Source organism: Chaetura pelagica, unplaced genomic scaffold (assembly GCF_000747805.2).
Source record: "Chaetura pelagica isolate M959 unplaced genomic scaffold, ChaPel_1.0 scaffold10, whole genome shotgun sequence".
In the NCBI taxonomy this organism is placed as follows: domain Eukaryota; kingdom Metazoa; phylum Chordata; class Aves; order Apodiformes; family Apodidae; genus Chaetura; species Chaetura pelagica.
In genome coordinates, this window is record NW_009952263.1 from 5,833,166 (window position 1) to 5,859,491 (window position 26,326).

A 26,326-nucleotide genomic window follows, 5' to 3' on the forward strand; every position below is an offset into this window, starting at 1 on the left:
ATATATATCATATATATGCCTCAGCGTGGAAAAGTGCCCAGATCTACATGGTTTCTGTTTATGGTGGTATATAAGACAAAGACTGTGCCTATAACAGTAAATTAAACATGCCAGGACTGTCTGGTGGCACCAAGGCCAGCTGGCACATAACGGCCTGTGTCCATACTCCCTCACCCTTCAAAGTATGCAACTGCCTGATGGGAAAGTGTTTGAGCCTTCCTTCTCCCCAGCCATGCTCAGGCTTTGCTGAGGAGAATACTGCTTGATGCTGTCCAAAGCCTTGCCAGACTGTGGTAACAGCCAAATAAAAAGCAACTGTTTTTAAACAACTGAATCCTCTCTGGTATTGTTCATTTTGCCAGTATTGACGTAAGTGACAAGTCCACAGGGCTCACCTTCCCTTCGTAACAAGTAGCAGAACACAAATAAATAAATAAACAGAGGTAACAGAAGGGGCTAGGAAAAACCATGAAACAACACAAGGGATGGACATCATGTTACCAAATACATTAAATAGCTAGTTTTAAGAGTACTTAGAATGACAGAAAGGAAGCTATTAGAATGAGAAAGTCACTTTCAGCTTCAGGAACCCAAGATACTTTAATTGGGTCTGACTGTCATTTGTATTTTAGGGAATTACCATTACAAGGAGTATTTTTCCCAAATTCTGTTGCAGACAATTTACAGTCTAAATGCATATTACAATTAGTGGTTGATCTAGATATAAATTCTTGCCAAGATCCTAGAACCCAGTGAAGTTCCAATGAATACACTCACAGTCTTCCCCATACTTTTGACTTTTAGCTAGATTGCTTGGTAAATATAGTTTCTTATAGTTTCTGTGGTATGAAAAGGCCACTGCTATGTCATGTGCTCTATTACTGGCATTTTTAATGACAAACAGGTTCAATAACCACAAGGTCTTAACAGAGGTCTTGCTTAAACATATGACTATTTACAATATGAATGTTTATACAAGAAATAATTGGCAGCAAAGGTATTTTTGTTAAATTTATCCTCTGGATCAGTTACTTCAAATTGGATTGAAATTTAAAAGCTATTTTTAAAAGCTTTTTCAGGAATCTTTACTTCTTACGTGAGGAACCATTTGGCTCTTTAGACACCTTTAACTCAGGAAAATATCTCCTTTAAGCAATAGCTGAACTGTGGGAAAGAAGACATCACACTCCAATGTTAACTTTGTATAAAATAGTGTTGAAGTTACTCTGTCTGCTCTACATTAAAATGTAATTAAATAATAAAATTTCAACTTTAATAATAGAATTACTGGAATCATGTCAATCAAATGAAAGTCACAAGTGTTAACTGTCAAGCTTTGAAAATTAGATAACCAAAGCTTTGCAGCAACAAGAATGGACCAAATTATCCACAAATAAAATCCAAGTGGTTTATAAAGTTAATGGACTGCAAGGTATAACTGGTTGTTGTGAGTTTTTGCTTGTTTGTTTTATTTGGTTACATTAAATTGAAGGAAGAATATAAAAACCCAGCCAAAGTAACACCAAAAATTTCATTTCAGGTTGATCAATATATTTAGCCATAATGTGCAGCCCTTCAAAGGATTCTTTAAAAGATCTGAGGTTGGTTTTGGGTTTTTTTAACAAAAAGTGCTGAAACAGAAAATCATTTTACACATTCTTCTTAAATTTTGTAAACTTTTAAATAAATTTTACCCTCAAATTACATGTATTGTGTATTGACCTGAGACAGTCTTTCAAATGAATGCATGTGTATTATTTGTCAAACAAAAGATCATTGTGTGACTGTATCCTTAAATGTAGTCTGTCTGCTAAATTATTGTCTCCCAACCTTTTAGAAGGTGAATTTCTCTATATAAAATCAGTAGTGTTTCATACATCCCTCAGATAACTTCTTCCCCATCTTTTGAGAAAAATGCTTCTATTGTCTACCTGGAGAATGCCACTCCTGCCTTTTAATAATCATCTTCAGAAACTTAGTACAGTGACACATGAGATGACTCAGTACAGAGCCAGTAGAGGTCCAGATTTTTTCTTCGTTTATTCAATGCCAGTTCTTCATCCAACCTACAAGATGTTCATCAGCAAGCCTTTTTTTGCTAGTTGAATACTATTTTACAACAATTAAAGTTTAAGCATGTCTCCTTTTTTGCTGAGAAATTTAGTTACTGCTTTCAGAAGCAGAAAAAAAAAGGACGAGAATATTTAATATTCTGATATAAAAGGACATTTTGAGCAATGTGGGCGGGTGTTTTTAAACCATTTACTACCATTCTGGCATGGCAGGTAGAGAGAGCTAGGGCAACCAGGGATCGTTTGTCATGCAGCCCAGGAGCCACGCCACTGCTGGTGCCAAGGGACTAGCAGTTCTGCTGGATTGCTCTGAGGTCAGTCATTACACAATTTCTTCCTGTATATAGGCTTAGATTGTCTGAGTATATGAAACAGGTTACGTGTTTAAGAAGGATTTCAACTGCATGGATTTATAAAGCCTTAAGGAACTGGCTGGCTTTTGTTCTTTTATTCAAAAGGAAATGCAATAAATGCAAAGGAGCACTTTTAGGATAAAGAGCAGAGTTCTTCATGACTGTATTTGCACTTCCCTGAACCAAGCAAGTAAAAGCACGTAACAGCATTAAACTTCACTGTTAAGAGACAACAGTCAGCAAATTTCATTTATTAGAAGTCTAAATGTAAAATAGTACAATCCAGGTGAATAAAGTGGTTGCATGTTGATCAAATGAAATAGTTCAGCAAAATTTTCAATCAAAGCTTTAATTAGTGAATTAAAATGTCAGGTCAAAACTAATAGTCAATTCAAAAAGGGCAAAGGTTTTGCATATGCATTCCACATCTTCTCTGTCATCCTTTAGTTTCAGTAATTTATCTGCAAACATGACCTATACTCAGCCCTAACAAGAAACACTGCATATGATTTCTTAAGGTCCAACAACAGCAAAATTTGCAACAAACATGTTTATATGTGAAATAAAGCTAAACTCACAGAATATGAGCCAGCCACCACACACACTGAGTCTTTTTATCTACACCTCACCCCTGCAGTTTTAGGGGGGAAAAAAAAAAAAAAAAAAATTTTTAATGACCTGCCAATGAAAAAATGCTGGAATATTCATGCTTTCCAACAACAACAAAATAGTAATTTACATTGTAATTATCAAAGACTCACAGAACAGCAGAGTTTGGAAGACACCTCTGGAGGTCATCATGTCAAATTCTCCTGCTCAAAAAACCTATAGCCAGTTGCCCAGGACCATGTGTAGGCAGCTTCTGAATACCTGCAAGGATGGTGACTCCACAACCTCTCTGGGCAATGTGTTCTAGTGCTCCATCATCCTCACAGTGAAAAAGTATTTCCTGCTGTTCAGGTTAAGAAACTCCTGTGTTTCAGTTTGTACCCACTGCGTCTGATACTGTTCCTGGGCTTCACTGAAAAGAGCCTTGTTCCATCATCTTTACACCCTAGGTATTGATACACTTATATGAGATCCCCCTAAGCCTTCTCTTCTCTACAGAATTTCATTTTAACAAAAAACTGTACAGCAGATTTACCCTGCAGTACCTTTTTTAATGACCTGCCAATGAAAAAATGCTGGAATATTCATGCTTTCCAACAACAACAAAATAGTAATTTACATTGTAATTATCAAAGACTCACAGAACAGCAGAGTTTGGAAGACACCTCTGGAGGTCATCATGTCAAATTCTCCTGCTCAAAAAACCTATAGCCAGTTGCCCAGGACCATGTGTAGGCAGCTTCTGAATACCTGCAAGGATGGTGACTCCACAACCTCTCTGGGCAATGTGTTCTAGTGCTCCATCATCCTCACAGTGAAAAAGTATTTCCTGCTGTTCAGGTTAAGAAACTCCTGTGTTTCAGTTTGTACCCACTGCGTCTGATACTGTTCCTGGGCTTCACTGAAAAGAGCCTTGTTCCATCATCTTTACACCCTAGGTATTGATACACTTATATGAGATCCCCCTAAGCCTTCTCTTCTCTACAGAATTTCATTTTAACAAAAAACTGTACAGCAGATGCCATAAAAAATGATGTTGGGTGATATAAGCTGACCTTACCTTGAAAAAGTATCTACTGTGTTAAAATAAGACTCCTGTCAAAAAAATCGTTGAAGCCAATAAAATTTGTAAAGGCAAAAAACGTAACTATGGTTAGCTGACATTTTTCCAACACAGTACTTCATTTTTGGACTTTATTTTTTCTTTAGAAAGAACCAAGGAAGACAGAAGCAAACCAGACTTCTAGCTGAAGCCTGGCCTATGCATAAATTCACACTATTCCAGAAAAACATCATTTAAGATTCTTTTTAGCTAAACTAGTCAAAAAGTTGCATGAATATTTAGAAATGAGGTTTACATTTATTAAAATTCCACTGATTTAAAATCAATAGACTTAATATAACCCTAAATAAGACAGAAACGAAAAAATTAAAAAATAAATAAATCTATCTGGACACTTTAATTAAAAATTCAGTTTTAAACTAATTCAACTAACTAATCAGCTTTTGTAGCCTGAAAACTTAGATAAAGCTGATGATTCAAGTCACTTTATCAAAGGGATGAAAGAATATGTAGCAGAGGCTGGAAGAAAACAGCATATGACTTGCAAGGCAATTGTTTTGCTAAAAGATGAGTGAAACAGTGAGAAAACTAATCTGTAAACTCAGTTGAAATTTAGGATGGAATGGCATTTACTCTTGAAAAACACACACTAGCACACTGTCTCTCCACAGATAAGCAGCAAATTTACCTTTTTCTACTCACTATACAAGCATTCTGTACTTGATACTACATTCTCAAAAGAATGACCACTCTCTAGGACTGAGGTGAAGCCAGGAAGAATTAACAACGGAATGTTGTCTTTAAACTTGACAGAGAAGGATATAGAAAAGATAAAAGAAATAGTTAGGGACAATTTTTTTTATTATTTTTTTTTCTTTAAAGCTTGCCTGCAACAAATTCAGGAGAAAGATTGAAAAGCAGTAAAAAAGACAATTATCCAATTGAGTCTTCTCTCTGTTACTTATCACACTGCATTGCTATTTCCAATACCATTTCTTCACTGCAATCAATACACAGCAAGAAAGGAGCCTCATTTTGTAGCCTTTCCAATTGGTACAATATAAATCCTGAAGTTACTTATCTATATCTTTGATAAGCATCTGAGAAACATTTTCTTGCTTAAACTGTCTTGCTGCCAGATATATTTCACCTTTTCATATTTGTGTAAAGTGAGCTCTAATTGGTTTGGTAGTTTGTACAACATGTAGCATTAGCCACACTTCTATAATGCACCCATTTATTTAAGAAAAAAACACCCACAACAAAAAAGCCTTTAATTTATTTTTTCTTAGTAACTCAGTGTAAATGGCTGCTAAAATTAGACATTATCTCTGCCCCTCATAATATGAAAAACATAAGCATATAGTGAAGTATTTGCCTGAATAACCCAGCTAGACTGCTTCTATAGTTGGACAGTCTCACATCCCTCTGGTACTTACTAATCATCTCTGCATGTCTTCTCTTTGAAACATTGTTCTATTGCTAAGCTATAACAAACAAACTGTGTATGGCTGATTATGCTACTGCACTAACAATTACAAGTTGGCCCATTTCCATTTTGTTTGTTAAAATCTTCATTAGTCATGTGGAAAGTTCCTAAGCCACACAGAATCCAAAAACATTACAGAAATGTATGAAAATGTTTTGGAGTTAAAACAATCCATTTAAGAATCTATGTTTCTTAGCTGTAGGACTACAATGCATATTAAGTAACAGAATTAAATTAACAAGAAAGTGGTGTCTTACCAGTAAGTAATTAACTGTTCTCCTACAAAAATAATATGCAAACACCTTAGCCAGGAATTTATGGATGGTCATGGCAAAATCATTCCCTTTACATAAAAAACTAACGTAAGTTTATTTTATTTTTACTTCTTAAAGTCTTAAAAGTAACTATTTTATGGTTTTATTGTGCTTTCTTAAAATTTTAGACATATTTACAATATATTCTGTGTAGTAGAATTACATCAGTTATTTAGTCCAAAAATAGCATAATATTAACATTCTAAATAAATAATAATAATAAAAAAAAACAGAATCCACTTCACTGAAATATTAACAACAAACAAACCACTGAACAGAAACACAGATGTTTTCAAGAGAATAAGGAAAAAGTGAGTTTGGCAGCATGGAAAGAACAGCAGTATAAGTATCTAGATACAGCTACTGCTGCACCAAAATAAATTAACAACTCTCAAGGCTAAAAGACCTCTGCAGCTAATAATTTTTAAACAGGAGAAGAAAAAAAAATCCTCTGGGAATCTACTGACAGCAGGTAGAACAGAGCACGTGCATTCTGTTCAACTAAAATATTTCAAGAGGAGGAAAAGCTACAAAGTAAAATCTTAATTTTGAAGACCCTAAGTTGAGAGGCATTATGTAAATTAAACAAAGCCAGCCCCAGATTTTGGGACAACCTTGTGGCTCTCTGGGACATAGGACCACACTGTTTTACAGCTGACCAGTTCCTTTAAAAAGATGTGCCAGTACCAAGGATACAAACCCCCCCCCACCTGCCAATTTATATTAATATTTACATGGTTTGGCATTATTTCTCTAGCCACTGGGCTGCTTACAATTCCCTAGATCTAGGGGGAAAAGCTGAAAGTTATGTTTAGAATCAATGTGAAATACCTGGAACATGGAGTAGCCCTAAGTACTTGCAAGGAGTAGTACATATTGCATACCTCTCAAATGTGTCAATAAGGTCAGGTCACAGTGCATAAGGAGTAACATATAAGGTAACAGTACAACTGCTAAAATCAACCACAGCAATAAAGGGATTTAGATGTGTTGACAAGAGGAATTTGAGTTTAATGTATTTAATGTATTTCCCCACGGCCCACACTGGGGGAAACCCCCTCCTTCTAAGTTCTGTAAAGACTCAGCATGTTTTTACTGTGTCCATCAGTGATATTTATACACAGTGGTGACCTCATTCTCTATCACAATGAATGAACATAAGAGAAAAAATTAAAATATTTTGGTTGTGTATTTAGCAGCACTTGGGCTCATTTAAATATTACTTGAATAACAATTATCTTTCTCAACTGAGCGGAGTATCATGTTGGCAGACTGTACGTCACTTCTCAAAGTGACAATTAACCTTGATATCAGTCTGCAAAGTGCTCTGTACTGGCAGCAGAATAAAATTATCATTATCATATAAATCATAAAGATTCTACTGAAACTGAGATAGTTGTAATATTTGCACTCAGTAAAGAGTAAAGCAGGTTGTTGCAGAATAACTTAAAAAAGCAGCATCCTACAGCCATCACACTGTGGGCTTTTGGGGATGTATTTGTGGCTACCTAAAAGTCTATGCCACACATATAAACCAAAACACTCACAGCTAATACACATTATTAATTAAATACCTCTCAAGGAGGTTTGTAATGTAGGAGGTCATTATACTTGAAACATGAATTTAAATCTGATTTACACTCCAATAATTCCAGACTCAAATGAGATTTGAGTTGATTATGTGATGCCTATCAGCTAGACAGTTTCCCATCCCAATGATACTTGTGATCACCTGACCTTATTCTTTGAAGACTACAGTTTACACATTAAAAAAACAACTTATAATTCAGTTAACGCTGGATCAAAATTCAAAATCACCCTCTTGCATTGGTGCCTAATCACTGTGTTGACAGACTGCTAAGGAACATATTCAGACAAACAGGATTATAGTAGTTGTGCCCTCAACAGCCCACTGAAATGCCATATTAAGTAGATGCTTCTTCCCTTCTAGGCAGCCCAGACATGGAAGGAAGGAATAAAATTAAGTCATCTTCTCTGAAAATTTTCCACCTTCAGACGTGCAATGACAAGTGACTGTGAAAATGTTTACAGCCATTTTTGACATGACAATTCGTTTTTGTAATGTGCGCACTGTGTGTCAAAGTGCTTTACTGTTCTTGCTGCTACGGACAGGACACTGCTGTGAATACGACATGGCAGTGAATTTAGAAACATTTTTATTTTATCTGCAACAGAGCACAAAGCTAATTATGGGAGAGGGCACATTGTTTTTTGTGTGGTTTTTTCTCTGAGCCAAACTACGGCAGATCATATGCAAATACCTGAGGAAAGGGAAAGGCAAGATGAAGAACCTGCTCTTTGTACTTCAGGCACAAAGCAACTCCAAAGGATTGTTTTCAGCAGGCAACATGGCAGATTGTATGCAGGAGATAGAAGAAGCCATGGTTGTGTTTCTGACGCAGCCAGCAAAATCAGTCCTCCAGGATGGGAGAGATGCAGTGCCAAAAAGTGCACTCCCTCAAGGTATTTTGAATGAGCAAGCCTGAGTCTCTTCAGTGGTGCCTGCTGCAGAACAATGAACTTACTCCAATATAACATGGATCAGGGCTAACACTTAGCCAGTAATCAAAAGCCAGACACCTCCATAAAATGTCCAGTCAAGAATGTCCTTCTTTTCAAGCTACACAACAAAACCTGAAATAATGGGAATGGTCCATTTTCACACCACTCAAAATTCCTGTGCAACATACAAGCCTGGTTACCTCCAGTCAATGTTCTAACCCAGAACACTTAATGAATCCCATCCATGGTTACTTTATGTTACTGCATAAGCTAGCACTGTATTTACTGTAGCAATTCTGAAACTAGGATTTCTTGTGAAGCCACTCGGGCTGCAAGTGCTAAATGTGAAACCTTTTTTTTATCGCTGGTTTGCAACCCTAAATGCCACAGCTATGAACTTAGCAATCAATTATTTATATCAACAAAACTGAAATTGCATGCTAGGCATACATCTAATTTTTCAATTATAAACTTATCTGAAAATTAAATGTGTTACGCCATCCATCCTCTTTTGATGGGTTATAAAATGCCTACTTTTTTAGGTAATACACATATTTTTTCCTATTTAGGCTACCTAAGATATCAGACAGTGAGACTTTGCAGCATTTTTAAATTATCTGAATAATATATATATGACAAAATGACCTTACAGTTGACATATTATAGTTTTTCTAAGCATACTGTGATTATCTAAAAATAAATAAATAAATCTATTTATCTCAGAAGTATGAAGTCCTAAACACTACCTTCTTATGCTTAAACAGACAAAGCATAAATTACTGTAATAAAACATTTATTTGCCATTTTAGAATCAGAACACTTTAAACTGTAAAATAAATCAAATTTGTTACTACAGGTTTATATAAATTACAATTATAATTATGATTTATGCAGAAAATATTGCACCGGTGTCATAGAAAGAAAATTATTTCCTTTTGCAATTTTAAAGTTATAACAAGAAGGATAACAATCTCTACTAGATTTATGATGTATGTTTTCAGTGGTGATTATTGTCAATATCTCCCAAAGAAAAGTTAAATTGAACATCATCTAATCTTGCAGAAATAAAAAGCCTCCCTCCCCCAAATTCCACCCTGTACTTAAAACAAAGCAATCATTTTTAAAGAAAGAACTAATTTGCTATTTCACAACTGAACAACAATATCATTTTCTGATAAAGAAATTCAATTATGAGCAGTCACTGCTAATTTTATACAAAACCACTGTCTACAGCCAGACAATACAGAAGAAATGCCTTTCAGAGACCTAAATTTCATAAAGGCTATACTATGCTCCAAATTTCACAGAGGTTATACTAAGTTTTAAATTAAAAATACCACAACACCCAAACCTGGAAAAACCTTGAGAAATTTAAGCTTTAAGTTGTCAGCTGTGTTGAGCATTACTCAAAGAGCAGTTGCTGTAACTATGTACCACTTAATTCTTCAAATATAACTCAATCTCCTAAATTAAGTACACACCCTTACGCTCCAGTCTTAGCTACAGGGTCCTCCTTGGCCTCCATGATATATACAACAGTAGAGGGCTAAAGTGTCAAGAAAGTGCATTATCACTCACCTATAGACTTCTCTAGACACAGTATGTATCTCAAGTTAATAAAGGCCACATAAATATGGCTTTTGTGCAGAGCAGACAGTAAATTATGCATTTAATTATATATTTCTCCCTAAAAAACAGAAACAGTTGGCTGTCTGCTATTTTGGTTAACATTAATCAGAGGAAACTTCAGATTCTGGCATAAATTTGACTATCGTGTAAAAGGTAATATTTAAAATACATAATGCCTTACCACACAAACATGGGCTGCCATATGTGAGACACTGCTAAGCATGGTTTCTATTAAGCCGATACACAGTAACTGGCTTCTTTCCAAGCAACATGGAAGTGTTTAAAAAACCCTGTTTAATCCAATTCCACAGCTTTGAAACAAAAATAAAGTGCTGCAAGAACTGTTAAAATGAAAAATTAAAGGCACATAAATAAGTGAAAAAAATAAATTGTCAGAGAAAAGGAAAACAAAGATTATTTCAAGTAAATCTCTTAATTGTAATTAGCAACATTTGGCATGTGTTACGATATGATTCAAAGCTGCAGCCAATTAGATACCCCAAAAAGCTTGTAACAAAGCTGCAAATGTGTAACTACAGCATAAATAAGTTTTATTGCACATCAAGAAAACAGCACCCAGATCAATTTCATAGTTTGTTTCTTAAACACTGTAAAGCACGCTCGGTTATTAGCTCATAACTTTTTAGTCTTAAACTGCAGCTTCTCCATCAGGAGATTTTGGAAAACAATTTCATTAAAATCAGACTATTAATTGTAAATCTGCACACATTCTGCATATACCAAGAATAAAATATAAATTACAGCACTGTCTTAGACTCTCATGCCTATGTAAAAACAAAACAAAACCAGAAACAAAAACAAGAAGAAAAAAAAAAAACAAACACGAAAAAAACAACCACCCACCAAAACCCAAAAGAGTAAAGTGCATAAGTTAAGTGCCTAAGCATTAGGCACTTCTGAGATTGTACCATTTATTTAAGGAAACAAATACTTCATTATCTGTAATGCTGTCAGTCCCAACCAACAAAGGACCTTCCATTTCCCCCATTTATTCAATAATGAGTAATTTACTAAAGGGTAATGAGTTGCTAATAAAAGCATGTTTCTTACATGATTATCATGAAATGGCAGTGACTGATTGTTCAGTCCAATAGTACCTACTACAGTCACACTTTCAAGTAACTCTGTTCTGTCAAATTTCTGTAAAGAAATTGATCCTTATGTAGTTTTTATACAAGACGTGAGTCTATATTTAGAAAAAAAAATACACAATAAAAAAAAAACCTACAAAAAAGACACACAGAAATAGCTAACTAAATTTTAAAGCTATACACTTAGGTATTTCTTTGCAAAGTCTCCTAACAATGAAGCCAAGTCTCAGCCAACGTGGTTTTGTTTTCCTTGCTGGCAAGCAATGACTGTTTATTTAACACACTTCAGAGTTTGGTGGAGGAAGAGGTTTTTTTGGTGTTTTATGAAGGCTGTATTGAAGAGATTACAAAAGCATGCATATGTAATATCAGTTTTATGTTCTAAACCAAATTCAGGCTCATGGGGAAAAAACAAACAACTTTGTTTAGCTATATAAGAGAGGGCAACAGAAACATCTGTGGAAGATAGTCCAAAAAATTCTGGAGCTTTGGGGACTGCCATGTACTTTCAAGGAGACTGACTTACAAAGCCCAGCTGCTACTTGCTATGAAACCACTGGCAGAAAATTTCTCTGTTCAAAATTTCCCACACTAAAAACATTAAAGTGTTTCTTTCTACCCTTGTTACAGTCCTCCACTCCACCTTCCCCAGACTTGCAACTTAAACTAGACCTTTATAAGTCTCTATACTAAGCACGTTGCAAATATCAATAATTCCTTCCATGCCCATTGCAGGCTCCTTTTTGGGCACTTTCCTGCCCTGTCCGACTTCAAGGAATGTGTGATCATCAGGACCCCTCCTTATACCCCGATCTCCACTCATTTCCCTGCTTCAGCTGTGCCATGGAATGCACTCTGGCATCCCCCTGGCCTTCCATATCCGCATTCACACAGTGCTTGCTGAAGTACTCTTCTCTGTTTCCTCTCTTCTCTTCCTCCTGGGAGAGAAGCTGTCATAATTAAAAAACTGGGAGAACTGGCAGAAATCATGTGGAGGTATTGTTACTCTGGGAGGTATTAATGGGTGCTGTCAGCCAGTTCCTTACTTCATCAGTGAGTGAAGTTGCTGTTCCTGGCAAGAAGCCAGAGGCAGGCTCCCTTTACTGCCTTTTTCCAATCCCCCCTCCCTTTCTCATGCAAGTTGCTACGGTTTCTAGCCACCAATGGCTGTAATACATCTTGAAGCTTTTGAGTGCTCCATCTAATCAATCCTAAAATCATCCCACAACCACAAGCATTAATGGACTCGAGTAGATATTCAGAATTCAGTTTATTCAATGAAAACAAAAAAAGGGGCAGTGCTGTCTGATACTTTTCCATATCAAGCATACATTTTCAAAGATACCAGATCACTGAAGAAACATCAGCTACATATTAGATGGCCTTCCCAGGTACACTGCATCTGGACACATGGAAGACTTACAAAAAGAAACATCCACATGTTATTTTTTAAAAACAGATGCTTTGTGAACAGCATGACATTGAAAGGTCTGGAGACACTTTAACAGTTCAAATAAACAGGTATTGTAAAAAGATGGATTGGTACAGTTAATAGATTTCAGGCCTTAAAGCACAAGTGACACTGTCCCACACTGTCTTGAAAATAGCTAAAGGAATTACAAGATTACATATTAAAAAGTAACCTGACACTTTTCTTCTGAGGTACTTCAAGGTGCCCCAGTAATAAATCTAAAAAATGCACCAGTTATAAAAAAAAAACAACAGGCAAGCTAACTCATGTAATAAAATATGGTTTTGGGACATGTTTCTTGCTGCTTATGAAGCAGAAAGGGAATTAAAATTAAAAAATAAAACAAACAAATAACATTAAAATACATTTTACATTCATTCTTATCCTGCAATGAATGTTGATACATCATAGATTTAAAAACAGGACTCTACACATTAATATCAACTGCTTCTATGCCTACCTTTTTTATTAACTTTTGCTATTTGCTATAAACTCTTAAGAGGCCTACCCAGGCAAAGTTATATCAATTTTTCTGTGTCACATTTTCTCTAGAAGGTTACAGAAAACTAGCAGCCGATCAAAGTAAGACTATACAGGCAGAAGGTAAACTCCACGGGTAATGTATTGTAATTTGAAGAAAGCCCAGATTCATACCAAGGAGGATGGAAACATTTGTGATTAAAAATGTTCAAAGAAAGCTCTCCTTATTCTGGTTTTTACCCCACTTGCACGTCAGCATCACATGCATCGCAGTCATGTGCCTATGGCAACAGACTGATGCATCCCTAACTTAAATAACCAAAATCACTGATCACAGCTCCTTTTAAAATATAAGCTGCTAGATCTTGCGGATTTTTTTTTTCCACTTAAATTTTTTGCCTTGGTCCTCCTTCAGTGAAACCCCTATCAGAAGAAATATGATTAATCCTTTCTTTATCCAGAGGAGCCGCTCTACTCCCATACTCTTTCTAAGTGAGCAAACAACCATGAGTATGATACCAACCCCAACTTTGCATTTTCAGAGTTTTATAAAAGAACCAGCAAATAAAGAAATGCTGTTCTGTGCTTATGCTTTAAAGTTTGGTTACAGAGCAAGGAAGCATGTCACTAAAGTAGCCTGTGTGTTCTGCACAAGAGTAAATAGAACTCAACAGACACTTAAAGGTAGTGAAATAGGCAGGGGGCACTACCTAAGCAGAAGCAATGATTCTGAGCAAGCAGTTAATGCTACCAAAATCATTACATAAACTCTCTGTGCAAGCTAAAGGAGACTAACCAAAAGGGAAGCAGATTTACGTTGAGCAAATTGCATTGAAAACAGAATCCTTCCAGAGGAATCTTTTTTTGCATTTTGCGTTTGAAGACGTCACTACTCTGAATTCTCCAAATATATCCCCATTTATTCAAATATTTTAAGAAAACATATATAACCGTGTTTATTCAGACACACACTCCAAGTCAAACTAATGTTTTGGAGACTCAAGTAGGTCAGCGCAGCATGACAGATACTTGCTGTACCTACTATCTCTCTGCACCACAGAGCAAGGCTGACAATCTTTTCCCTCCTAGACTTCCATTAAAATTGTGCCAATATTTGTTTTCTGCTCTTAACACTCATGCCATCTCCTTAGCTTTAAAGTAGCACTAAGCAAGAGTTTAAACAAATGGCCCCAAGAAAAGTAAGATAAATTGATGGAATTCACATAATCCCTTAGAGTTGTGAGGATCACAGCCCCACCGTTACAGGAAAATCTGAGCCAGAGCAATACTGATCCAGAAGATCAGATTCAAAACAGTCATTCACAGTGGAAGAGACATCCTTGAGGCAGGCTAAGCTCTCTCCCTAAGCCAAGCTGTATAATTTGCCATTCCACTTGGCTCTCTGCATCACTCTCCCAACCCCCCCTGCAAGAAATGTTTCAATTCTAGTGTGATTAGTTTTTACAAGCAAAATAGAATCAGGTATGTTGGTTGTTTCTCAGTTTTGCGGAAAGTTTAGGAAACAAGGAATTAATGTCATGATTCCAGATTAAAAGAAGAGAAATAAGACCACTATTTTCATTGATTGTTTTAGAACAAGAATGAGTCAATTTGCCCACTAAGCTGCAAAATCCTTTAAAGTGTACTTCTAAGCCTCAAGCAACACCTATATTGCTACACAGAAAAAGAAATAAAATGTATAAATTGCAGTAAATATACACAGAAGAGAAGAATGGTAACAAATATGCTAGAGAACATCAAAAGAAAACACAAAGAGGAAGATAGGTAACAACAGTGACCTAATAGGAAAATTTTGGGCAGTTGTTCCAAGCACTATCCAGCGAGAGCTGCTATTCACTTTGTGCTGGCTCTCTGCATTTCCAGCTGCTAAGTTCATGTTTAAGGAAGCTAAAAATACATTAAATACTTTCCAAATACTGTTTTCCTGTGTAAGCAATTGGTACAAGTTGCCAGAGATGTTCTCTTGCCAGTGAGAAGGAATATAGTACACAATGCTGACAATAGAAGTTGTATTTTATGAAATCTATTGTCTTGGACAAGATACAGTCCAAAATATGGGAAAGTTTGAAAAGGCATTATTTTAGCTACAAGAATTCCTATCTATTCTGCTCTTCCAGTAAGGCAATATATGAAAATGATACTTAAAGATGATGGCTTTATCACCTGTAAGAAAAGGTATACTCTGCACTACTCAGAGATGTAACACATGATTCTAGCAATCAAGCCTTGTATTTCAATGAGGAAGAAAAAAAAAAAAGAGAAGAGTGGCAAATGTCTGCAACTTAGGTATACTGTCTCCTGACAAACTAAAATTTCACAAACCTGAAGATTTAAAATACAAACACACCTGCTTAGCATTCAGGACTCACCTTCACAATCAATTCAGCTCTGTACAAAAGTAAAGAGGAGGAAGGGGAATGGGACACAACATATACCAAAAACATACCATGCTTTCTGTTAAATGTGAAGCATAACAGGCTTTTTTATGACATGTCTCCCTCCAAAAGCAGCAATGATTACACTGCTCAAGTCCCACACACCTCCTAGCTTGATTTTTTTACATGTAGAATATTATACATTCTCAGTCCTGAGGAATGATTCAAAGTTTGGGGAGTCAAAAGGACTCTTTTCCCTTGCCCAAAACCCAGACTACAGCCTATGAAATACAATACCTAGGAAGGCAGGCAACTCCAATTTCTAATCAAATTAAACCTTCTTTTAAAGTCAGTCGCAACAGATTTTTTATGAACTCTTGAAATGCACAGCTTTCCACAGTTTTGGAAAGATGCTGCAAGTCGCAGCAGTGATAATCTGCCAATTACAAGGCACATGTGTGAGCAAGACGTTTTTTGTCTCCCAGACAAACAAGACTATACAGCCTATTCTCTTCCAGGGGATGAGGCTGGGGAAGCATTAACACTGCAGCTGCCACAGAAAGAGAAGCTCCCTTGGAGCTTGTACTGACTGTGTAGCCTAGCATGCCATTAAGGGATGCTACTTACTACAGATACTGATCCATTTTGTGGTTTTCCTGGATGAGACAAACCTGAAGCTTTGACCTGTTGAAGTTAACAGAAAGTCTCTCAACACGTCTTGCAGTATTCCATCCAAGTTTAAATGCAAGCGAATATCCTACCTATCAGAACTTCCTAAATAACTACTTAAAAGAGTATTCTTGAATAATACAGCTTTCCCTCAAGTCATCTGTGACTTTTGGTTTTGAGATTCATCACATTCCTGTTGCCCAATCATTATTTATTTTACATATAAAAGAGGACACATAGTGAAGGTCAGCCGGAATCACAACCACTTCAGGTAGCCTACATCTGTAAAGAACATAACTTTATGAAATTCCTCTTTTTAGTAGAAAATCTAACACTTCTTATAACAATTATCTAAATTTCACTAAAAACATGGAAGGACGTATCAATACTTTAGGATAAGATATACTATGTTATAGCTTGGCTTTCTTTGTTAAGTTGAAGGATCGTGTCTGGCTGATGTCTTTATTTTGTAATATTTAAGTATAATAGAAAATAGATGCAATTCAAATGAAAACACTGTTTAGACTATGTCAACAGAGCATAAAACTAAATGAAGTGATTCCATATTGACTACAAAAACATATTTGCTAATAGTAAAGATACTAATGGTTATCTATCAAGATCACAACATGAAATAATTCCCCAACTTAAGAACCGCGTTAAAGCAGCAGACACATGAAGTTAGATGTAAGTTTTTGATTTCGCAAGACAGCATCATGCAGTGCACTTTATTGCTATTTTATCATTAGCGTAAATATTTTTTTTAAAACACCAAAACCAAACCAAACCCAAAAAACCAACAGCAACAAACAAAGCAGGAAATCTCAGCTCACTTTTTTTTTCTCAATCGCAAGTCACCGAAGGGTTTTATGCTAAGAAGAGCCAATGCTCTTTTTAAACACTTGCTAGCAAAAAAAAATCAAGTAACGGTACTTTGTATACTTGAACAACTGTTTTTACAAAGGGAAGGATTCAGAAAACTAGAACAAATGACACTGCTGTAAAAACTATAAGCTTTTTAGACTCGGTTCAAAGACTTTTCCATTTTTCTATAACTGAAGTTGTATATTCATCTCAGCAAATCAATCCACTAATAGGCATCAGTCATCAACACCTAAGTAAAGATCTGCCATTTGAAACAGCTTTGATGTGATTGAAGACTTGCACACAGTTGTAAAATATGACAGAAGAGCCTAGCTATTAAAATGTTTTATCTAGCAAAGAACAGTTCATCCTAATTGACTGAAATACTCTGAACACTGTTATTGCAAGGCTACTTCACTACATAGCCACTTGACTCACATCTTGAGACACAGAACAACCACATCAAATCTTGTTAGAATATTTTCTCACACATACTTTTGTCAAGAGACCAAAACAATAAAGCTGACTGTTATTTTTACTACCAGTTGCTTAGTTAATTCGATACTGAAACATACTGGGATTCATTACAAAAGCTGCATGCAATCAGCCATTTCTATCAATCTTTCTTTTTACTGCCCTAATAGAATGAATCCTACTAACCACATCAGTCAAAATGGGTTGGCAGGACAGGGTGGAAGCTGTCCCTTGGCATCGAGCCCGACCTCTCGCCGCAGGAGGTGGGGTGGTAGGAGCTCCTTTAAGCAGCACTGCGCAGCCCTGGCCCCACTCCAACACTGACCATATGTCAAGCTGACAGATAAGAAGCCCAGACAGCTATCTGAAAACAACTGTACACCAGGACACCAGGCAGCCAGGGTTTCTAGGCCTACCCCATTACTCATTTCACAGCCAATTTTAAACACACCAGAAGTAAACACACCTGACCAAAAAGCAACAACCAAAACATAAGCACAAATTCATTATTAGAAAGGCTCTACAAATTATATACTCTATTTCAGGAAGTTTCCACTGAATATCACAATTTATCACCAGAAACACTGTTGGCAGATTAATAACAGTTCGTGCCTATAACATTTTCCTTCTCCATTATATTCACAGTGTGTTAACAATTTGCAAGGAAAAGGAATCAAACATACCAGCGACTGCCACCAAGAATACATTTCACAGAATCTAACAAAAAACTATTTATTGAATACCTCAAACAGAAGGTTATTTGATTTTTACCCTGTATCTATCAACACATTGTGCAGTTAATCAGTTTTTACAATTATTTCTGTTACCAGGACGTATGTCATACCAATTCCTTGTACATAGACAAACATTATCTATCAGCTTTGATTCCAGCACGACTTCAGTAGCACAAAGGAATAGCTAAAATTTACTCCAGTACCCTACATAATTTCCTTCATTCCAGATATTCCACTTCCACATTCTAAATTAATAAAATCCAGGTGAACTTACCTACAGTTTGGAGGAGGGTCTAATGTAATTTCTGCAAGTTCTTTCTGAATTCTTAAGAGAGAAAAAAAAAATTATCAGGACTTTTTTGAAATATATTTTTCAACTTTATGAACATTTCTACAGCAATCAATAAGAAATATCTCTTACAATTTCTGATGGGAAGTTAATGCTGTAAAATTTCATGTCACTGCTCAAGAAAAGTCGAAATAAAAATAAAATCTTTTTGAAAAAAAAGCCTCCAACCTGGGACAAGTTATGCCATGAGCAGCCACCTAGAAAATCCCACTTTTTCTATAGGTCAGCTCACTTCTCAGCTCCTCTGCCCACTTACAGAACAATTAAACATCTTGCATACCCTCCTTCTCTGCTTCCCCTCCACCTATATGCTTCATAACTCTTGCTCACCAGAATATTAACCTCTTAAGATATCTTCTACTGGCAGGGCAAAAAAATCTACTTCAGATGATAAGTAGTTTCTTACCCTCTGAGAAAGAGCCTATCCCAGTCTTCTTCAGAACCTCCTCCTAGATACTGGAGGCTGCTATCACATCCCCCCAAAGCCTGTTCTCAAAGGCAAATGCTACAACTCTCTGGCCAGGCTGGGGACCTGCTGCTGGACTCACTCCAACATGTGCCTTCTTTGTACTGGGGGGCTCAAAACTGAGTACATATAATTTCAGATGCAGTCTAATTAGAGCTGTGCAAAGTGAGATAAATCACTTTCCTCCACCTACTGACTCTACTCCCAGTACTACAGCAATTAGCCTTTGTTGCTGCCTTACTTTGAGCCTGGTATCTGCCAGGGCTCCCATGTCCTTCACAGAAGAGCTGCTCCCCAGCCTGTACAGTTACAAGGGCTTAGTCCTTCCCACATGCATGATGGTATGTTTGGCCTTGCTGAATTTCACACGTTCCCTGTCAAGCCTCTCCTGTAGCCTGCTGATGTCCCTCTGAGCAGCAGCCCTGCCCCTGGTGTGTAGCAACTGCTCCCTCTAAACGTATTCCCATCTGCAAATTTGAGAGTGCATTCTGCCATATCCTTCAGGTCACTGATAAAGACGTGAAGCTGGGCAGGTCCAGTCCAGATCCTGGCAGTACTGCATTAGTTACGGGCATCCTGCTGGATGTCTTCCTCCAGGCAAAACTCTTTGTTAAGGATTTCTGGATATTCATAAGCTGATGCTCCCATGCTAAAACACTGAATTTCTGATCTCTGCCACATCTGGCAGTACAGGCTCTTTTCCGTTATAGCACCGTCTGCATGAGAGCCAGTATATCCTCCTCTGAAGAAGAGGAGGATACAGCATCCCCAAAGGAAACTACAGGATTTTACAGTTCCCAAAGACTTGTCACAGTATGATGTCATTAGTAGGACTGCAATGGCCACTTTTCCCTGTAAACTACACCCAAAGCTTTTCTATAGGCTACTTCAGTGCAAAAACATGAACATCTAGGAGGAAAGAAAAGAAAAACAATTCATACAATATGCTCAAGACACAATAAAAAGTTCAGGCCTGTCCTAAAGTATACATGTATCTTGTTAAAAATGACTGTCACCCACTGTGCACAGTTTATCAAAAGACACATTCAGATATATTGGCATATATACCATAAAAATAAGCAGTTTAATTCTCTATATAAACACAATCTTACATGCTAAGGAGTTTCACTGCCACTATCAAAATTCCCCTTATGCCACTGAGAGGTGATTTTCTGGCTATAATGAAACCAAAGGCAGTATAGGAACTGGCCTGAACCAGGAACTCCAATCCTCTGTCATTCATGTTCTGAAATAATTAGGACATACGTGAGCAAAATTTGTAGATCGAGGTAATAATCATTCATTGGACCAGTCAATATAACTGAAAAGATAACATTTTTTTCAGATGCTTAGCTTTTCTTCTAACCTCTATGCACCCCAACACTACATACACACACACTAGTTACCCCTAAAGAGGGGGAGAAATTTGATGTTTGTTTGCTTTTTCTACTCACTGAAATATTTACATCTCTCCAGTAAATATCATTCCTTTCTTGTAAAAACACAGGCTCAGGCTTCTTAATCAATATTTGCAGCAAGTCACTGTAGTAACACTGAAAATCCACCACATTTTTTTTAAAAAAGGGAAAACTTGATTACTGGCATTTAAGCACAACAAACCTGTTGCTTTAAAAAAGTTGCTCCATTTAAACAACCCTAACAACTCACACCTTTGAGAAGAGAGGATTTAAAAGTATGGGAGATGATTAAAACATATTCTGTATATGTCAAATTTCTAGTGTGTTTTTGAAATTTATACTATCAGAAATTCAAATAATAGAAAACCTAGGTGGTACGGAATCTTTAATTTCATGTTTTATGGTTTGTTTCACTTTTTCTGACTTTTGGGAAGTTACAGAATGATGACACTGAATTTCTGTTGAGTCAGGGATAATTCTTCTGCTTTACATATAGTAATAAAAGCAGTTAATATTTCCTTGCATTACAATGTGTCTAAGACACATAAAAAATGGATTGACCAGTGCAGTTTAAGTCCTAGATCAAAAACCTTAGATTCTTTCTCCTAAATTCTAAGCTGTGTCCATTCCATTCTGAAAACAAAAGGATACAGAGCACTCTCATTTTCTTCCTCTTGTTCTAGTTAATTAAAAAGTTTCTAACTTCTAATGCTGAGAGCACTAAAATGGTCCCTTCTCAAGGTTTTCCTGTGACTGAGCAAACAAGAACAAAATACTTTTCCACTTTAAGCAATAAAAATTGATTAGATTGCACTTCCTCTTTATGTTCAATAAGCATCTAAAAGAGATGTTTCATCCATCACTATTTTTACACAAACAAGAGACAACATATTAATACGATGGTGTCCATCAGTTGCTCCACAGCAAGTTGCCCATATTTATTCTCTTACCCTACGGCAGGCATCCCAAACTCAAATTAATATCTACACCTTATACCTCTTTTGTTGCAACCTTAATTTACCTTACATTCATGCTGAGAGCACATTCATAAACAGTTTATGTAGAGCAGCTGACACACAATAGCTTGTTCACATGTCACAGCATTCAAAGTTACAATTAAATTGTCAGACAACATCCCGGAGAGACTTGCACTGATAGAGACCTCCACTGTGCAAGCTGGCCTTTGTTATTCCACTGGTCTGGCACTTGGTTCATATCTCCATTGAGCTACCCCCTGAATCTGGCACAGGAGAGGATGTGCCTCATTTCCTTCACTGACCACAGAGGGTTCACCACGAGAATTTGTGGCCTCTGGCAACAAAACATTTTTTGCAGGGTCCTTTCTGGTATCTCTCTCTTTGAATTGTCTGCCTCAGAACAGTTATGTTTAGTTGTGTCAAGGGAGGAAAAGGACTCTAAATTAAAATAATTTTATATATCCAGTTTATATTTAAACTGATGACATACTGGTTCACTACATATTGGGGCATGGGGCCAAGGCAAGGGTGAAAGCCCTTGATAGTAGTCAAAGCCCTGGGCTGTACACACAGGACATTTAACTGGCAGTGTCAGATCTGATGCTCTTTGATGCATCTTGAAGAAGTCATTTGACCCCTCTCTCTGTCACATACACACACATATAAATGTATTTTCCCCCTCCATTTTAGTAACAGAAGAGAACAAACATAATTGGCTTCCAGTAATAGCGCAAAGGTTAATCTACCCCTAAATTGAGAAGCATGAAAGCATATTGTGGATTTCAAGTATTATTAACTCTCACAGACATGTATTTACCACTGTTCTAAGCCTAGGGGGATCGTGTGTTGTCTTCTTCACTGAACAGTTAAAGTTCTCTAAAGCTAAGAGAACGTGTCAGATTTCCCAATATGATGAATAAGTAAAGTAGCAAAACAAAGGACTATATAACAATGAGCTATTTTTACCACATCTGCTTTCTAACATATATGCCTTTTTACACATAAAAGCCAGGTGAACCAACACTCCACACTGAAGAATATGCTATTTACTAAGAACTGCAATCACTGATATGCACTTCAATCTTATACAAACTGTGACTGAGCAGGAAACTGATCTAAAGATGGTTAGATTTATGCTGGAGGAAAATAAATATTCTTTCCTCCATACTGGATATGCAATAAATGACAAGGATATTTCTTATCAAAAAAGCACTCCATATTTTGCCATCATATTCAACATGCTAAATATCATTACCAGCTTCCTTGAAAATAGTGCTGTGATAAGCTTAACTGAGGGGGAAAAAAAAGCTAAGGGAAAAAAGTGCCTACTTTTATTTTGTTGAATTTCAAACAAATTTCATCCATTACCCATTTGCTGCCCCTTAAGATGGTAACTTATTTCAATAAAGAAAAGATAACAACTGAAGTCTTGAAGTTCACAACTCTTTAGGCATACATATTTATAAACAGGCAGAGATATTTATAAAAAATTTTCAGGACTGGACACAACAGTTGACAGATTTTCAAATATCAACTTCAGGAGCCAAGCAAAACAACACATTTATTTGTTGAGCTACTATGTCAGCCAAGAATGGTTACACTTCTCTCAATCCAAAGGTCACACTAAGATTTGCTACTTAAGAGGTAACAAGATGCCTGCTGTTTTCAAGGACAGCAATTCAATTCTGTGTCTGAACTGTAATTGTGATATGCAGTGAGTTTCTCAATCTTGACACGTTAGGTAAGAAAGGCTGTTATTTAAGGTGATGCCCTCTGGGTGAGGAAAACTGAAGGACTGGTACACTGTATGATACACACTGTAAGCTATTACACCTGTATAGCAGCTAGTCCTAAGCAGTTTTAACTGAGAAGGGCTGCCTGTGATGGCATTCTGCCTTTTTCATGCCACCTATAGCAATGCTAACAGAAGGAACTCCAGATCTTAAAAATGAAAATCATGCTCCAATCAATATGAATTCAAGTGGTTTCATACACCTTCCATAATCAGATCATTTGGAAAAGCAACAAGCTGTGGAAACAGTATATTCACACACACGACATGGTAGTAGTGTACTTCAGCACACTGCTAAATCTTGATTTATATAAAACCTAATGCTACTGAAAATTCTTCAAATCCAACTGGCTACATAAACATACAACTAAAAAGCAGAACAGAAGTATTCCAAATACAGATGAAAAAATCTTCATTCTAATCCAAGATACATAGCAGGTATCATAATGTAATCCAAAAATACCGTGACTATAATTCAACATGCATAAAAAAGCTTCTGAAGTGAGAAAACGTGACTTCCAAACTCAGGATAGAATCAAGTCTGTATTCTGCAGTTTTAGCTCCAGTGTTACATTAACTTCCCTATGTTCTCTGGTCTAAACAGGAATTAAGGAATCTTGACCAAAAGCCGCAACTGCAGCATACTCTGTTGCTTAGGTTTTTTTCTGATTTTAGCAGAGTTGACTCCTTCAACTATAATGGCATTATTAGAGGGAACTGCATAGTGAAACACTTAAGTGAAGATTATCGTGACTTTAGAGTAATACTATACAAGCCCACAGAATTCAAAAGCTAGAAAAGAACTCACTAAGCACACATTCAGTCTTTTTTTCACCAGGACAGCTCAATCTCTTCAATTTATCACAGTTTTTAAAATAACTCTTTTTTTAACCTGGTCAAGAACAACATTCCCACTGGAGTATATCCTTATTTCTGCACTATTTTTCATTTCTAATGAAGAAAAATATAATATTACTATGCAGTTTATTACTATGCATATTACTAGACAGTTTCTGTAATACTTATCACAACCTGAGGACTCTATGCCATTTTTCCTTCCTTTATATTACTCCACTTTTTATTCTCTGCTTTAATTTCTGATTTTCCTTTCTTGAGGCATTACTTACTCTAATTAAAAAGCAAAGAAACACAATCTGCAATATGAAAACCTGACCAGATTAAGAACGTTTCTAGAAATGTAATCCCAATTCTAACAGTGACAAACTAAAACCCCCCCAAAAAAACGAACTCAAAACTAAGAAAACGCAACAGCTACAATACTATTAAAAAACCTGTTCTTGTAAAAATGATGTTGCCGTGATCCTTTCACAAAGTGCTATGACAACCAGCACTTCTAAAACATTTTGTCAAAAATACTATTTATTGTGCACATATCTACAGAAGTCTTATAAAAATAATCTCATCTTGTAAAATGCAAAATCAAAGACTTTCTTAATGTAATCATTACATTAAGCATTCTACAAAGTTCAGAATACACAGACTCTTTCTAACGATGTTAAAAACTGTTTCTATAACCTTGAAAGTCTCAGCTATGCCAATATTCCTATTATTTTAAAAATAACAATAAGCAGGAAGCAGACAAAAGAGAAGGCGTCCAGAAACCATAAAGGCTGTGAGGATTAACTACATAAATAACATCATGGTTTGAAGTGAAAGCTGTTTGTGTTGGGTTTTGTGTTCTTGTTTTGGTTTTTTTTTTCCTTTTAGTCATAAAAGGAAACACAGGAAAGCTTTGCTGACCACCCTGTAAGTGATATGACTAGGTAATATCCTAATATTGTCATAGTAGGAATGGGTCTTCAGAAAGCACTTCACTGGGGAAGGAAAAAAAAAAAAAAAAGGCTAGCTGTAAGGAAAGTGTCTGTGGCAGAAGAAAAGCATGACAATACCTCACTGAAAAGACAGATTATATTTAGGTTCGGAAAAGTATTTAAATGGTAAGGGACAGATTAAGCCAAGACAGAGACTTAAATCCTGAAGATAGGTACACGCATGCTGTACACAATACTGTTATTCATGGACTCGTACAACATGCATATGTTATGAATTATGGGAATAGGGCCTTGATGATTCTCCTTTACTGCAGCATCACAGCTCCAATGGTTTTTCTTCCTTGAAGCTTATATGGCCTTGAATTAGCAAGGAAACAGGATCTGCAAATTCTGCATCTGGATAGTCCACAAAACCAGTCTCTTATCAGATTATTTTAAAAGTGTTTGTTTTTTTAACTTCAATCACTATAATCTCGTTTGAATTCTGCTGCCTAGACTAACTACGTCTACTAATACAGCAACACTAAGCTGTAAATTCCTTCTGTCTGGTCCAAGCAAGACAATCATGATCTGGAGATTGATGTGATAGCAAAGAGTAATTTAAATAGCTATTCCCACCTATAGCTAAACCCACCTTTCCTCTCAAGCAGAAAAGAGAAGCAAAATAATCTGGTATTAAAACAGACCACAGTTTAAAGTAATGAAACCAACATGCATTTGTTGCTCACTCAAAAATTTCTGACCTGACCATCTGGGAAAAGGAAACACAGTACTTTACAGCAAAAGGTATTATGGTAGTCCTAACATGCTGAGTTACTGAACTGTCTGAAATGTTTATGGTTAATTAACTGTAAGTTACACTGACAAGTTTCAACATCGGTCATATATACACATAGAGAGATGTATTTTATAAGGCTACAAAACTGTCTGAGTTTTACTAGCAATAAAAAAATGTCAGCTTTTATCATGCAAGCTACTATTAAAACCACGTGAAAGAGCCAATCTGTCAAAGAAAGGAAAAAAGTACACAGGTCTCATTATTGTGACCAGTCTCAAAAGGCTATTATATTGACATAGTAGTGTTATAATAAAACAATAAGATAAATTATATACTGAGTCAGTACATACATCTGATGGTCAGCTGAAAAAAGAGAAAGGAAAATAAACAGCCAGAAAGAGCACTGTACCTTTTAGCACTAGTTGACAGTTTAGCAGCTGTTTTGCTTGATATTTTGCCCTCTTTTTTCTTGGGTTGAACTTGCTCCCGTTCTTGTTCCTG

The 26,326-nt window shown here is 36.3% G+C and overlaps 1 protein-coding gene across 2 annotated transcripts in view; it reads right to left on the reverse strand.

Moving 5' to 3' along the window:
* Window positions 1-26,326, reverse strand: part of UBE2E2 (ubiquitin-conjugating enzyme E2E 2) — a 217,198-nt gene that overhangs the window by 190,706 nt on the left and 166 nt on the right. The window contains exons 2-3 of one of the 2 annotated variants that reach the window (XM_010007528.1): window positions 26,235-26,316; window positions 18,527-18,577 (exon numbers count right to left, since the gene is read on the reverse strand). In XM_010007528.1, coding sequence (XP_010005830.1) covers window positions 18,527-18,577; window positions 26,235-26,316 — 133 coding nt within the window. Of the gene's footprint in view, window positions 1-18,526; window positions 18,578-26,234 lie in introns of both variants that reach the window. The other variant, XM_010007527.1, reaches the window with a different exon arrangement.